We start from the raw sequence: 16,781 nt of genomic DNA, 5'->3' as shown, positions 1-16,781 counted from the left end.
AAGTGTTTCTATTTTTTCAATTCTGAGAGCATTTGAAAACAAAGGAGTAACTCTGCTTAGTTAGCTCCTGGGGATGTAGACTTTGGTATTGTCGTTCATTCATCCTGGAACTCTGTGCATTGCATTATTTTGTGTTCTTTTCTTTGTGAAGATAAAGACTTCAGAGCGCATTTAAATAGGCAAAAAAAAAAAGTTCTATACTGGTTGTCCTCTAAAGCTTAGGCATATGGGCATTTCGTACAAGCTCTGAGTTCTTACTGATGTTGAGGTTCATGATACCTATGCAGTGAGAGTGGCATCTTCAAAGGTATACTAAAAGCCCCACAGTCAGCAGGACAATGACCTAGCAAAGAGTGCACACACACCTCTAAATTCAGTAGGTCATCCTCATTGTTTTTTCCCTCCCAAATGTATTATAATAATGGCTTACTTTGATTTGGTTGACTCTTTTGGAGTTTTTCATTTTAGTGTTGTCCATTCAGCCTACTTCTCAGTGCCCTACATTTTCTTGTGCCCTGTTGTTTATGGAGACTTCAGAATCCATTGACAAATTCAAACAATCGCACAGTGGCTAGTATGCTAAGCTTAAAAGTTGCTCTGTGTGTTTACATGCACACACACAAACACATTCCGTTCAAGCTATTATGCACTGCACGTTGATGTAAAGATATGCTTGTACTTCTTGGTTTGACCTGTTTGCTCTGTTCTCCTGTCCCTTTAGAACTTCAAGTGTAAAAAGAAAGGTTGCTTTGCTAATCAAAGGGGAGTACCTGATTTATGATTACTGTTTTTTTCTGTGTGCTACTGCATGTTAATAACCAGGATATGTAGACATAATTTATATTTAAGAGGTAAATACTATCAGCCAGGCAAAAAGAATTTGTGTGTGTTTCCCATAATGTGGCCTCTCTCCTGGGTAGCAGCTGTTCCTCTCCTCTCTTCTCTCCTTTCCTTTCCTTGGTGTGGAGATATGGTAGACACCTTCTGAACAAATTATAGCAGCACTTCTGACATTTCCAGGAGATTCACTGAATGATTGATATGACTTTTCCATGATAAGGAGGATTTAAAAAAAATTAAATATAATTTATATGACCCCACTTGTTCAATTGACTTTTTATCCAAACTTCATTATTAACTGTTAAATCTTGGTTTTTCAACAATTAATAGAGAGAAGTTTCTGGAGTGGGAATTAGTGCTGATAGTATGTTTTCAATCTAATGTGATATGTGAAAGAATTATGATATGAACTCCTTAGAGTCTTGATTATAGAAGATGCATAAATGCACCTAGTGTATAATAAATACATCAATTAAATGTTCAGGAGATCAGTTAAAGATCTCTTCCTCCAGATTAGAAGAATGTCATATCTGTAAGGACATCAGCAGCAGGATTATATAGTAATTGCATGACTGGTAGGAATTACAGTCTGGAACTATACTTGATCAAGTCTGTGAAAATGTGTCCAGTCATACACACCTTCAAACCTCCTTTACTGCTTTCATACACTTGCTAAGGAGAACTTCATGGGAACATGGCAGAGAGGGAATAGATTGATTGAACAATATAAGAATCTGGACACTTGTCAAATTAGCCACTTAGCAAACCAGAAAGCAACACATAAAAGCCAGGGATCGGAATGTAATAATTAGCCTGTTCTATAATACTTCTGTTCTATAAGGTTAATATTTGTGATTGGCTCTCTAAGCAGAGAGCTGCCTCAGCATCTAAATTTAGCCCAGAGATAAGGTTCAGAAGTGATCATGTTTTCATTGATTAACTTAACCTCAATGGTTTCAATGACTTTTGATTGAAATTCTATGCTTATCTGCAACCTCATGTTTTAGACCTCTCAGGTTGACCACCCCACATTCAAACAAACAAACAAACAAACAAAATTAGTCTTCTTACTGCCTGAAAACATGAGGGGTGTGTCTTGTATCCATTTTCTATCATTGTTCAGGGCTCTAAAGTATATAAGCAAAGCTTGATATTCTCAGAGTTAAGTCAATACTGTAGCACCACCATCTTCTTTGTACCGTGAGAACATTTTGGTCCTCTTAGGACCAAACACATTGTGTTTTAGATCCATGATTTGGCAAAACAGGATGCTGAAGTTGTTATTACTGTGCTAATTATCTCTCTCCAATCTTTTATGTGAGTTTCACAATGCCCAATTACCATCTAAAATTGCCTTATTTCTATATAAATGCAATGCATGTTTAAGCTTATTGTATTATAATAATTACTTCTCTGGAGCAGGGAATAAGTAGCAGCTATTACTATTTTAGCTAGACTAACCATTCCCTCCCCCTCACCAATAATTTAAACATTTTATTTCTGTATTATTTTAGAAGAGAAATTCTTGGTTTCATGACATGTTTGTGGTTTTGTGAATGAGCAAACTTGACACCATACACAAAATATATTGCTTACCAAGCAGCATTTATTTTATTAAATCCAGTGGCTATTAGATCTGATTTAATGTGGTTTGGGCAGCTATAAAGCTTTAGACTTAGAACGTAGTATACTGCTTACAGAAAAACTGGCAGGATTGGGGGCTGTTGCTTCAGTCGAGTAGGAAGGATTTGGGTTGAGAGAACAGAAGCACATTGTTTTTTTAGATCAACCCCCTCATACTTCCAGATCTCAAAAATTTTGTATGATTTTGGTCCAATTATAGTATGACATTTCTCAATAGCTTAGCTATTTCTTCCAGCCCTAGAACTCCAAATCTCCATCTCTTTTACAACTTGATGACTGGTTATCATCAAAACCTTCATAAAGTGTGATGAAGACCCAGATAATTTGGAGAATAGATACACATTTTAGCCCCTTCTCAACAATGCCAATTTAAAATAACTGGTTTTCCACTGTAATTTGTAGTGGGGGCGTCTCTTTGGCCAGGATGTGTGTCTGTTTGCCAAAATGTGTGTATTTTGGTTGGGAAAGAAGAAAAACCATAAAATTAATTAATATAATTTAGGCTGTAGTAAATTAATACTCAGTTAAAATCTTCAATTTATTTAATTTGAATTTTGTTTTTATTATCTTACACATGCTAAAATGCAAACCAAGTTTTTAAAAAAATGTCCATCCCCTTTTTCTATCCTAGTGATCCTCAAAGAGGCTGATTTATATTAAGCATGAATTTCCTGGTTTGGAATTAAAGATTCCTGGCTTGGAGTTTGACCCTGGGCTGTTGTAATGTCAACAAAGTGCTAACCAGGACATGACAATTCACAATTGTATGTCTCCTTCTCCTTTTTCCTCCGTGTTGCAGTCTTTCTATGCTTAACTTCAATTCTGTAATATGTAAAAGGACAATTAATGCTGTTCATAACTAACAGTATTGAAAGCGACTCCTAACTTCTACTTCAAAATAAGCTGGTTTCTAAACAAAGTGTGAAGGACAACCTTAACAATTATTAGGAAACAATCAGCTGTGATACTGATTTTTAGTTAAAGGAGATAGGGAGGCAGACATTGATAGAAAGTGTTATTTCCTTTAAGTAACTTTCATTGTTTGTTTTACATTTTCATTTGAAAGAAAGCATTGAGGAGGTAGATTATCAAAATGGTTCCATCCCAAACCTGTTGATTTTAGCTCAGGTAAAGTGGGCAATAGGCTCTCAGACCTATGCGCCATGTTTTAAAGAATCATTCATGCTAGAAGCTGCCATAATATCCAGTTTCAATAAATGGAGCTGTGTGGGCTCTAGGACTGCCTGCAGCCTCCCACAATCCTAGGGGCACAGGCCCTAGAGACTTCCAAAAATTGCAACCATTGTCATGCTTAAAGTGACAGAAAGGGTGGGACTTCAAGGGAAGAAACGGCAAACTGAAGATGGCACCGCTAAAAGTGGAGCCAATGACTGTGGTGGAATGAAGAACTGGCAAGTAGACCGGCTCTTTGTAATTCCTCTCCAGGCAAGGAGAGCTCTTGAGATCACCCACAAGTGCTCCAGGAGGTTGCTCCTCATGAGGAGACCTCAAGACAGTAGTCTTTGGCAGGTTTAGGGCTCTGGGAGACAAAGGATTAGCCATCTTTCTCAAACCACAGTCACTGCCTACAAAAGGGCACTAGGTTCGCATACTTCCTTTTCTAACCAATTTCAGAAGTTGCTTGTTAACTACTTTTGGATCAACAAGTCTGAAAACACCAGGTAAGTTTCTTTCAGTCCTTAGCAAAAGAAGTTTTAAATACAAGTTTAAGGACTTTATTTTTTATTTTTGGAATAAACAGCAAAAGAGTGATTAAAACTTTTATTTTAGAAACTTACAAATGGACGAAGGGTCCAGGTAAATTTGCAATAAGATTTTGGAATTAATTATAAAGAATCCTTCCCATGGGAAAATGCTTTTGTTTTGAATTCTTTTTTTTAAAAACATAAGACACTAGAGGGAACTAGAAGGAACTAAAGATTACAACTAAAGGAGGAGAACACTTAAATTTGACTTACAAATACAGAATGCAGCAAACTATTTTAACATTGGACACACTGAAGGATATTTTTGAACAATCTACCCAGAACTTAATTGTAAGAGTGTCTGCTTTTATAGATAGACTGTGTTTAAAAGATGTTATGGAAGAGGAACAGGTTTTATCGGACAAGACTGAGTTGAAAGTGGATTTAGAAATGACAGGCTACAAGAATGACATGGAAAAAGATGTTACACTGGACATACAGAAGAAACCCACTGATGTCTTAATAATTAAAAGGGACATACAAACAATAAACCAAGAGAGTGATCTGGATAATTTTCCTATACTGGATTTACAAAAGAAGCTTGTGAAGGCTTTGAAGAATTAAAATGATGAGGATTAAAATGATGAGGTTTTAAGGATTTGTTTATAGATAAGAGTTGGGATATGGGAAGAAGAAATCATTTGTTGTATTTTAAGAGAAGGTAATAAGTTACTAAAATTGTTTATACTTGTGATGAAGGGGGAAGTCATTTCTTTATATATTTCTTTTTCTTTTTTCTTATTTTTTCTTCCTTTTATATTTTTCTTTCTATATTTTGCACCTATTTTTTATTCTTTTATTTTTTTTAGTTTGTATTCGTTTTTATTGTTGCAATGGTAATTTTTAATAAAATTACTATTTAAAAAGTGACAGAAGGGATAAATGCTTTTGCCAAGGGTCTTCCCCTTATTTATTTATTTATTTTTAAGTGCATCTGAATCTAGAGTTCTAGTTCTAGTCAGGTTTGAAAATGCATCTTCAGTTCATAAAGCTTTGGAAAATAGCTTTACTTCTATAAGTAGGCAGCCTATCTCAGAACCTATTCATTTACAGAAGAAAATAATATCAAAACTTCCATCAGAGACGCTCAAGAGCATGGCTAAAATCGTCATTTGCATTTACAAACATACTGTAATATTAGAGATACCTGCTTGGGACGGTATTCCTTCCTTGCTCTCTTTTAGAGTTATTTAACTAGATAACCCTTCATCCAAAACATATCTAGTGAAATGCAGACATTGTCTACCGAAGGGTCATTTTGGTTTGGTAAATGTTTTCACTTTGGACAGTGCATTATGACCCATGGAGTCCAGAAGCAATTTTCAGCTCCACGAACAATGGGATATAGAATGCAACCCTCTACTTACTAGGAAAAAGTTATGCACTCATATCGTGGAAGAGGTAGCCAGATGAGCTTTCTTCTGTTTTGTTTCCTTACAATTATTTCAGAGCACGTACGGAAATATAAATCTTACCATAGCGATGTATGCAGCACTGACAGTGAGAGCCCATCACTCATTTCCTCTGAGACAGATTTTAGACAAGGTAAGAATTATGTGGTAATTGGCCTTCAGTTGGTGGATTGTATCTTTTCCAGAAGTGATGCTGCATTGTCACTGGTGACGTTGACAGTATTTTTCATTTCTAAAGGAGATTTTCCATGGTTGCTACTTAAGAATGGGTGTATTTAGGTAGTACTCATCCTTAGGCAGAGGAAAAAATAAAATAAAATAAAATAGCTATTTGGTCTTTCTCAGAGCTGGAGAAGTTTTGGGGGGTTGGTAGCCAACACTTAACATTTTGAGAAGCTGAGGTTGGCAGTAGACTGAATGATAATGCAAAAGTGAGGGTTCATTGTTATAATTTTGTTTCTGTGCTGCTGTTTCTTCTGGACAAGCCCAGAGCAATTAAGAAGGCAGTAGAAGTAGTGCTAAATAAAATCATCATGATAAAACTAACAGTTCTTAAAAATGACAAATACAAAAAATACAACAGTCTAATTTTAAAAAATGTACCTCAGCAAGTCTTTTAAAATATAATCTGGTCCTTGAATTGACTGGTATCCTGCAAATGTCTGGGCAAACAGTAGTTATCTAAAAGATGAAAGTGAGGGAGCCAGCCAAATTTCCCTTGGGGTACTGGCATCGAGAAAGCTCCCCCAGGTGATCTTACCTGGGTGTACTGGAGAGTGCAGTCTTATGTCCTAAGGCTCTAGTGCTTTATAGATAAATGTCAACACCTTAACTTGCACCTGGTAGCTCAAAAAACAGCCAATTAAGTGCTTTCAGTCCTTTAACCACCTCACTTCACAGAAGGGCAGTTGTGTTCTGCCCAAGTTGCTCCTTATGGACCATCTTCAAGGGCTGCCTCCTATAGAGTGCATTGCTGTAATCTAACTGTGAGGTAATTAATCATGGATCACTGAGGCTCCAGGTAGAGTCATGAGTATGACCAGTTACAAAATTCTCATGTATTAGAGGACAACATGGTAAGGTTGCTCTCTGTTGCCACCTCCAGCTCTTAGGATGCTTTCCATCACCATCACGTTTTTTTCTGAATAGATGGGCACATTTTCAAATCAAATGTTGGGTGCAACTATCAATCTTTATTGTTTTCTAAGAATATCTATACAGTCTACAGTATGTATCCCCAGAATATTTCTTGGAAATTAATACAATCCTGGGAGCTGGCCTTTTGCAGTGTGTCCGTTTCCCCCTTTCCCCCCGTTAATTAAAAGAAACTTAATAGAATAAAATAATAAAAGCAGGAAACTTGGTGGGTGCCAAAAAGGGTGACCATGGGTATTTTGATGGTCTTGAGCACCATGTTACCAATCTCTACTGGGGACTGCAGCTATTGTTCGACAATTGGACCTAGAAATTGTTTTAAGTCTGCTGCAGAGAACCTCAAGATCTGCAGATAGATCTAAATCTGTTTCCTTATTGCTTTTTGCGTAGAATTTTTTTTTTTTTGCCTCTTGAGGCAAACAGTGGCACATCTGGCAGCACAGTTAGCCATATTTCAATACAATTTTGTTAATAAAGCTTCTGTTTCTATGGAAAAAGATGGAACGTTTCTAAGAAATATTGAGTACCGCCAGACTTCTCCATCTTGCTACTGCGGATATAATAATATGTATGATCTCCTCAAAAGTAACTTTTTTCATCAGTGAATATTTTATGTGCCACTAAAATATCTTTGTCCAGCCTTTGTCCAGCCTCAAATCATGAATTGTCTTGTTTCTTTTTCAGTGAGGAGGTTTGAAGCTCTGAAAGATGAGTCCAGTGGTTCTTCCTTAAGAGCAGATGATACCTCTCCATCACGTCGAAACCAAGGACAAAGACTGAGGTAAAAAAAGAAAAGACACAGAGTTAAAATGTTAACATCCTCTCCAGATCCACAAGTATAGTTCAAAACTGAATGCCTTTTGTATCAATAACTGAACTCTTCGAACAAAGCTACTTAAGATATTTATCCAAAAAAAAAAAAGATCTCCTCCCAAAAGAAGGAGTAGATTTAAGCTCATCAAAAATCCTGCACAGCAATCACCTTCCCTAGCTGATCAACCCAAGTTTTTCAACTCCAACTGAAACCAATCCTAAAATTCCTCACTGCACCCATAACACACACATAACAAGTGTTGTCACATTCTTGGTTCAGTCCATGGTATCTCCAGGTAGGTGACCCCTCTTTGAATCCAAGGAAAGACACTAATGGGCAGTGTAAATAGCATTAATGTACCAATGGTTTAATTTAATGTAAGGCAGATTTCTATATAGTCATCAGATTAGAATCCGAGGGGCATCCATATGGGTCATTGTAGAATGCATATTATTGTTGAATAATGAGCAGCTATTGCAGCTTCCATCAAGCAAGTCTGATTGGTTTCAGATGTTGCTTGTTATAGAATGGAGAGTAAGCCCAAGGACCTAGCCTTTTCTATTTTGCAGTTTCTATAATGTAGAACTTGTACTGTTTCTTGCTATCCAGTCTTTAATTGAAGGTATATTATATATCATTCCCTATGAGAAATATGCAACTAGTTTGTTTTAGGCAGTAAAGAGAAAGAAGAAAAAATGGGAGCCAGAATGCTAATGGATGAGGACTGGGGAGATGCCAGTTCAAGTCCATTCTTAATCCCCATCAAGTCCTGCAAGGCTAGCAAACTCAGGAAACAAGAACTACATGGATTTCCAAAATAATTCTCCTAGTGTAATTAAGGCAGAGTTCTTCTGACTCTTTCTAATACTTGCCCCACTCCCCTGGACTTAATCATATCATATGAAATGGCTGTGTTTCCTCCCTTAACTGTCTTGCTGCCTCCTCTCTGGTCCCAAGGCCTGTGGGCATTCCATCACAGCCACAGAAGCTCACTGGGTGTCTGGGTCAGTAGATCTCTCAGCCCAACGTACCTCACAATGTCGCTGTTAAGAGGAAAAATTGGACAAGAGAGGGCTGTGTATGTTGCTGTAAGCTGCTGGATGAAAGATGGGATATAAGTATAGCAAAAAAATATATTCAGCTAATACATTCTATATTTTACAGTACTAGTTTTGTTTGTAGCCAGTCCCAAAAAGTTCTTCATGAATTTCTTTCAAAACTCCAGGGCAGAAGATTCTACAGTTTCACAGACAAATGTGTTATGTTGCCCAACTGTTTTTACAGTTGGGAAATGTGTCTTGATATCCCACATGCATTTGCTTTGCTCAGACTTGAAGAGCTCATAGTTTCACGAGTTTGAGGTAAAGTCTAAGGCAGAAATATTTGTGACTCATTCCCTAAGAAATGTATGGCTGTACATGGATTTGTCTACAACACAGTAAAGAATAGTTTTATGTTGCTTACAACCATCATCACACTGCCCTCCCTCTCAACACCCACAGTGAATGGCCTTGCCAGATACAGAAATAAAATATATGTCAGGAATATGGAGGTCATGCAAAATAGCCATGGATCACCTGTCCCAAATATTAGAGGAAAGCTTGGGGAAATCTATGACAATTGATCTGCCACAGGTTATTCACTGAGCTCGTTGTGAACTTCTCTTCAAATCTGCAATGCTGTCAGGCTTCTGCTCTCAGGACTGTCTTTGGCTTTGAACCTTGTGTTGGCAACTTGGAATTCTAGGCCACAAATCTAAATGAAAGTGAGATCCTAATTACGAATGCACAAGCGGTGTTGTATGCAGTATGTGCCTAATTTCTGAGTAGCTAATGCAATCCACACCCATTGTTGACTCTCTTCTTTAATTAGGCTTTATTTCTAGGGCCCTCTCCATACACGAGCCATACCAGTCTGGGATTTGTACCATGTTCCTGGATCACATGACACTATGGGATTCTTGGAAGTCTTCATAAAGTGAGCCAGTTAACTTTCAGCTCAGCTAATGCTCTTGAGGAAACACCCTAAAGACAGTTTTGCAGCAATTCCTCTGGAGCTGCGGGGTAGGCAGTTTGTACTAGTAAGAGTTCCTACTTCCTCCCTCATCCTGTGATTTCCACCTGCCTTCTATCCAGAAGCCGCGGGTCTGTAGCATCTTGCCACCATCTCCCCATGCTTTCAGAGACTTTGGAAGTTGGCCTCTGCACAGTCCCTGCAAGGGGTCAGTAAGGACAGGGGAGAAGTTGGGGTACTAGCTGTAGCCCTGTTTTTTCTGCTCCCTCATTGGGCAGCAGTGTCCTCCTCTTTGGTTCTTCTTATCCCTAGAGAGGGCCGTGAAGAAGCTCACATAACAGTGCAAACATTCTACAGAGTAAGAAGACAAAGTGTGTCATGTTCACCGTTCCAAAGTTCCTGGTACATCGTAACGTTTCGCATGTCATTTACCTGATACGTGTTTGATCTGGGAAGGGAGGAGGATTCCATCTCGGGGAGTTATCTGTTGGCTGTTGGTTTGGAATGTGTTTGAGTTATCTCATGTGTTCAAGGTTACTTTCCAAGGATCAGTAGAAAACGGTTAACAGCACCTGGGCGGGGGGAGTTTGCTACGGCCGGGCGAGGGGAGGGATTATGTTTTGAGCCGAGGGTTTTTAGTTTGTATTTGGCACGCTTTTATTCATTCTCAGCTTTCTCTGTATTTGCATACTATTCTCACAATAAATCAGAAATCATTAAGTACCTGCTTGTGAGTCTGACTCTGTTAGGATAGGCAATCATTACAAAGTGAATATTATGTGGATGTGCCATAGGTATCATTACTGAAGGGAAGCTAGATATTCTTCATTGGGTTTGCATAGTCAAGGCAGACATGCCAAAGAGCATGTATCCTTCAGAAGGCACTTTTTTAGAAACATTCAAGTAGTAACTTTTTGTACCATCAGGGCAAATACATCTGCTTAGAAAGAAGTGCAGCAACAAATTATTTAAAAGCATACTAATTTACTGCCTTGTCCTCCCACTGCAAAAATATTGTTTATTCCCTGGAACAGGGCAACTGGACTGTTGCAACAAGAGTCCTTGTTGGATATTTAATCATTTTAAGAATGGGTGAAACAGGAGACAAGCACTGTTACTGTCCAACAAGCCTTCTGGGTTAGCAAAGAAGGTTGAAGGGTGATAGTGACCACATTCAGCTTCAAATTCCCTGAAAAAATCTTAACCTTATTCAGCTAAATGTATAGCTCTCTAGCATTCTTCAGGGACATGGTGGGCTAGAAAGTGAGCCCAAAGGTTCTGTCTTGTCTAGCTGGTTGGCTTGTTTGTTTGCTTTAGAAATCCAAGTTCCATCTTTGCATCCCCCAACCCAAATGGATGGCACTATTCAACAATGACCAATTTTACAAATTAACTTCAGTAAAATAAGCAAAATCCTCTTTTAAATATTATACTCAAGCTTAAAGCCAAATCAACCAGCATTAAAAGAGCATTTAAATTTTAAATTGTTGCAGTAAGCTGTTGAACTCCTAAAGAGGGTTGTCCTTGAATTCATGGAGATTGATAAAGCCAAATAAAACAGAAAGGACCAAACTGAGACAGAGATGGGTGTGGGGGGGAAAAAACCTCGTTTGATTTCCAGCATTGTGACTCTTTTTAGAGGAACTGTGTGGTGGTGGTGGTGGTGGTGGTGGGCGGTTTCATGTGTAAAAAACAGGAGAATTATCAGTGTGGTAAACTTCAAGTTGTTGAAATCTCAGTGCCAACATAAATAGCTTTAAGCAAAGGAGACTGTAGGGGTGTATTTTTTTCCCCTTAAAATGCTGCACCTTCTTCTGTTGTAAATCTCCCCACCCTTTATCCATCCACAGGAAACTGACATATTGGCTGTGACCTTTACTCCAGTTCTTAATCACTTCTTTGCCATTCAGATCAAGATGACTGTAACAGATGGCTTATACTCCTTCTGTAACATCTTGAAACATCAGAAAGGTTATTTATTTCTTGCTCCAATCCACAGTATTCTGAGATAAGATCAGCTAATCAGAAATGCTGATGCTGTACAGTAGTCTTATTACCATAATATTCACTGTAGCCCATGGGCTCAGATGGCTTAATAATCCTTCAAAGGCTGCTGTTCGAAAAGTTTTACAAGCAGTACTGGAAAAATCAAGTAATAGGGGAAAAAATGAAACCAAGCACATAAATTTGGAATTGTATGGAATATATCCCCCAGCTGTTAGCCATTTGCAAATTCATGAAAAATGACACTCAAGCAATATATTTTATTTTTAAATTTAGCCTATTCAGGCATGCCTTCGGCATTAGATGTAATTCATATGAACATCCATTATAATATTTGTTCATTTCAGGCTCTAGACTTCTCAGGCCATTTGTGAAATGGAAAGATTAGTTAAACATATACACATAATATATCAGATGTAATGCCTTGGCTCAGTATAATTTTTTTAAGCCAGTTCTAAGGAGGAGGAGGAAGAGGAGGAGGAATTAGAAGGCAGATAAAAATACAGAGATCTAATTGTATGTTGTAAAGGCTTTATTACAGTTCATTTTCATGTGAAATTGTGCCTCTTATCTTAACAGGGCATCTGTGTCCACCTTTATTTAATTTAGATATATTATTGGGTATAGGTGATTGGCTCCAAAATCTGGTGGGATTTTAAAAATATTTATTTATTTAGCTTGCTTGACTAACTTGGGCACAGCCACATGGCAAGAGTAACATGTCCCCCACTCCACCCCAAGTATGCCACTCTAAATTGCAAAGCCCATCAGGCAAGCTCTATTATGCCTCAGTTAATGGGCTGTGAGAATAAACTTGGGAGACAGGAGGAAGAGCCGCAGCCAAGGCAGTGGTCGGACAAAAGATATCTCAGCCCGTGGAAGGAATGGGGGTGGAGAAAAGTGTCTCAGAAGGGATCCTCCCTCGTCCTCCGGATAGTAAAGGCACAGGAGGGGGAAAATGCTTTTAGACTTGCAAGAGTCTGTTACTGTAACCTTACAATAAAGGTAGTGTTGGTACTCATGGTTTTGGTTTGCTGTCTGGACTATCTTAAGGGGCTGACGCTCAGTGATGGAGTCAGCAAATGGTCCTCTTCTTACAGTTTTAATGCAGGGTAAGTTAAGGAATGTGTTTGATGGATTCTACTGGTTTCATTTCTTTTCCCACTGAGCATCTCCTCCCATTTGGAAAACAACCATCCATTGTTTTCCTTACTGTGTACTGTGTTGGGAACAGGCAAGTATAGGTGGGTACTTAGAATAGCTATTCGCCAAATTGCCCAGCTAACAGATCACAGGTGCAGAGGTAGTCTGTGCCTATTGCCAGTCATCCAGCAAGTTTTACCACTCTTCTGAAAGTGCACTAAGCCCATGTCCAAAAGTAGCAGAGCTGACAGATTATAGGCACAGAGAAAGGGTGCTAGGGAAGTGGAGAGGGGCTGCAATTGAGTGAGCTCTGCCCTCAGTTATTGCTGCAAGGGAATGGCAGTGAGTAGCTGTGACTAGTAACACCGAGAGGTAATCTATGGAGTTAGCAGAGTGGCATCTCCCCCCTCAGATAGAAAATACAGCCCCACAAAATACCTCAACAGCAGAAGGAGCAGAAAATTTACAATGTATTGCACTCTCTGGTGGCAAAACCAGCAATAAATAGCTGGCAGAACCTGGCTCTGTTTCTCAGTTTAAATCCTTCTGTGTAGCATAGGACTAGCACTTTCTCTAGAACAAATCAATCCCCCACCAGCACAAGTTTAGTATTTTTTCAGAAGAGCACTAAATCCATGTTTGAAAAGCAGGTTTAGTGCTATTCCAGAAAGGCATTAAACCTGCATACATAAGGAGACTTATGTGGTGTACGACCTGACAAACACTTGGTCAGTTTTTACACTGACAGATGCATCTCTGGAAGCTCCTGCAGCTGAGCCAAAATAACTGCTGGGGGCAGTGTCCAGGGATTAGAGGGATAGGAATATGGCCAAAGCAGGCTAATATGGCCAGTCGGAGCAGGGCATAGCGCAACCTTTGATTTCATCATCAACCACATCACGCATGAAGCATGATAGATCATGTCCACAGCTAAAATCTTGTTGGGAGAAGAGGAAAACCACAACTTTAACAATTCAATAAAGCTAAAGAAGATTTTAAATTGTGGGCTGGTGATGAGATGAAGGCAAAATCTTGGTATAAAACATGGTATAAAAATGGTTACTGGCCATTTTCGTTCTGTGGTTAGAGGGGCATATTTATTTCAGTCTAATATCCTCCCTTCTTCTGCAAAACTGAGGAAACAGGCCCTTAACCATCATAACTTTATCACCTCTTTATTTATGAATTTCCTGTCAGGTTAAAATGCAGAACCCTGGATTTTTGCATGTGCATAAGGTTGCTAAAATCTGAACGTGCAAAGGTTTTTTTCTGCAACACAGAAAAGTGATGGTTGAGAGTAGGGCAGCATATAAATTTATTATGGTTGATTGCACAGTCAGCCAGATGTTTAGACTGGATTTGGCATTTCTGTCCACCTAGCAAGTCCTTCCCAAGGACCTGGGATAGGCAGATGCTGTTGTTTAATAATATTAAAGGTATTGTCGCATGATGTAAGCTGTTCCAAGTAAAGCTGCATTTTGCAGTTGACTGATGGTGAGTTTGTCAATGCCGATGGTGTTCAAGTGGTGTTCCAGGTGTTTTGGAATTGTACCCAGGCTGCCTATTACTATTGGTACTATCTTTGCTTTCTTTTGTCACAGTCTATATTATTATTATTATTACTACTACTACTACTACTACTACTACTACTATCCAACCAAACAGTAATATTTACAAAGTGCTAGGCTATGGGAAAAATGATGCATGTAAGAAATAAAGGATTTTATATAAGGTAAACTTTGGTTAACAGGAATGTGCTGAACAGTCTTCTGCTTAAATATTTCTGTCCCCAAAGCAATGGGTCTCTGGGATATTTCATTCTGTTGGTTCAATTTGTACCTGATGCCATTCCAATATTTGGTCTTTCTGCTCTCTAAACTTTTGCTTCACTTTTTGTTCTGCATTACCTAACTCATTCCTTAACCTTGGTAGTAACAGTATATGCAACAATGCTTCAGTAAGTACAGGAGACAAATACTTCTTCTGCATGGAGTCATTTTCCAGCTGACTGGTAATTATGCCAGCCCCAAGTTAATAAGTAATTCCTGTATACTGATTTAAGAAGGCAAACCAAGAAGTTCAAGGGTTGAGTTCCATTTGCAGGCTGACTTAAAGCCTTAGTCAGTCAGTTCTTAGGGATTTTTAGAAGTTAAGATTTCATGTCTAAATAGAAGGCACTTCTGTGTAATAATTAGCTTACAATCTCAGAGTGGATAATCAGCTGCAATTCTAGTTTAACTCTGTACATAAAAGTGTTGGAAAGCCATGACTGGCCACCGCTTCCTTATCAATATATACTACATATATATGCAGTGAAAAAAGCCACATGTGCAGCTATTGAATGCATGGTATGGATTTTGTAATATCTTGTATTTGCTTAAAGCACCAGAAGTTGAAACACTATATCTCCCATCCCTACTCTAAAAAGTCTTTGTCCTGGTATCTGGAAGGTACACCTCTTCTTGCTGAGGAAAGATCTTTGGGATCAGCTTTTGATCAGCTAAGAAGGTGAAGGAAGAGCAAAAACAAAAAAATCTTGTTCTTCTCCCCATATTTATCTTTATTGCCCAAAGTTTGTTGTTGTTTATTCGTTTAGTCGCTTCCAACTCTTCGTGACTTCATGGACCAGCCCACGTCAGAGCTTCCTGTCGGTCGTCAACACCCCCAGCTCCCCCAGGGACGAGTCCGTCACCTCTAGAATATCATCCATCCATCTTGCCCTTGGTCGGCCCCTCTTCGTTTTGCCCTCCACTCTCCCTAGCATCAGCATCTTCTCCAGGGTGTCCTGTCTTCTCATTATGTGGCCAAAGTATTTCAGTTTTGCCTTTAATATCATTCCCTCAAGTGAGCAGTCTGGCTTTATTTCCTGGAGGATGGACCGCTTTGATCTTCTTGCAGTCCAAGGCACTCTCAGAATTTTCCTCCAACACCACAGTTCAAAAGCATCGATCTTCCTTCGCTCAGCCTTCCTTATGGTCCAGCTCTCACAGCCATGTTACTACGGGGAACACCATTGCTTTAACTATGCGGGCCTTTGTTGTCAGTGTGATGTCTCTGCTCTTAACTATTTGATCGAGATTAGTCATTGCTCTTCTCCCAAGGATTAAGCGTCTTCTGATTTCTTGACTGCAGTCAGCATCTGCAGTAATCTTTGCACCTAGGAATACAAAGTCTTTCACTGCTTCTACATTTTCTCCCTCTATTTGCCAGTTATCAATCAAGCTGGTTGCCATAACCTTGGTTTTTTTGAGGTTTAGCTGCAAGCCAGCTTTTGCACTTTCTTCTTTCACCTTCATCATAAGGCTCCTCAGTTCCTCTTCACTTTCAGCCATCAAAGTGGTATCATCTGCATATCTGAGATTGTTAATGTTTCTTCCAGCAATTTTAACTCCAGCCTTGGATTCCTCAAGGCCAGCTTGTCGCATGATGTGTTCTGCATACAAGTTGAATAGGTAGGGTGAGAGTATACAGCCCTGCCGTACTCCTTTCCCAATCTTAAACCAGTCCATTGTTCCGTGGTCTGTTCTTACTGTTGCTACTTGGTCGTTATACAGATTCCTCAGGAGGCATACAAGATGACTTGGTATCCCCATACCACTAAGAACCTGCCACAATTTGTTATGGTCCACACAGTCAAAGGCTTTAGAATAGTCAATAAAACAGAAATAGATGTTTTTCTGAAACTCCCTGGCTTTTTCCATTATCCAGCGAATATTGGCAATTTGGTCTCTAGTTCCTCTGCCTTTTCTAAACTCAGCTTGTACATCTGGCAATTCTCGCTCCATGAACCGCTGAAGCCTACCTTGCAGGATCTTGAGCATTACCTTACTGGCATGTGAAATGAGTGCCACTGTTCGATAGTTTGAACATTCTTTAGTGTTCCCCTTTTTTGGTATGGGGATATAAGTTGATTTTTTCCAATCTGATGGCCATTCTTGTGTTTTCCAAATTTGCTGGCATATAGCATGCATTACCTTGACAGCATCATCT

At 39.0% G+C, this 16,781-nt stretch overlaps 1 protein-coding gene across 1 annotated transcript in view; it reads left to right on the top strand.

The window, feature by feature from the left end:
* Positions 1-16,781, top strand: part of PTPN13 (protein tyrosine phosphatase non-receptor type 13) — a 122,355-nt gene that overhangs the window by 38,480 nt on the left and 67,094 nt on the right. The window contains exons 7-8 of the mRNA XM_063310718.1: positions 5,700-5,795; positions 7,502-7,598. Coding sequence (XP_063166788.1) covers positions 5,700-5,795; positions 7,502-7,598 — 193 coding nt within the window. The remainder of the gene's footprint in view (positions 1-5,699; positions 5,796-7,501; positions 7,599-16,781) is intronic.

Source organism: Candoia aspera, chromosome 8, assembly GCF_035149785.1.
Source record: "Candoia aspera isolate rCanAsp1 chromosome 8, rCanAsp1.hap2, whole genome shotgun sequence".
Classification (NCBI taxonomy): domain Eukaryota; kingdom Metazoa; phylum Chordata; class Lepidosauria; order Squamata; family Boidae; genus Candoia; species Candoia aspera.
This window is presented reverse-complemented; position numbering and strand designations above follow the sequence as displayed.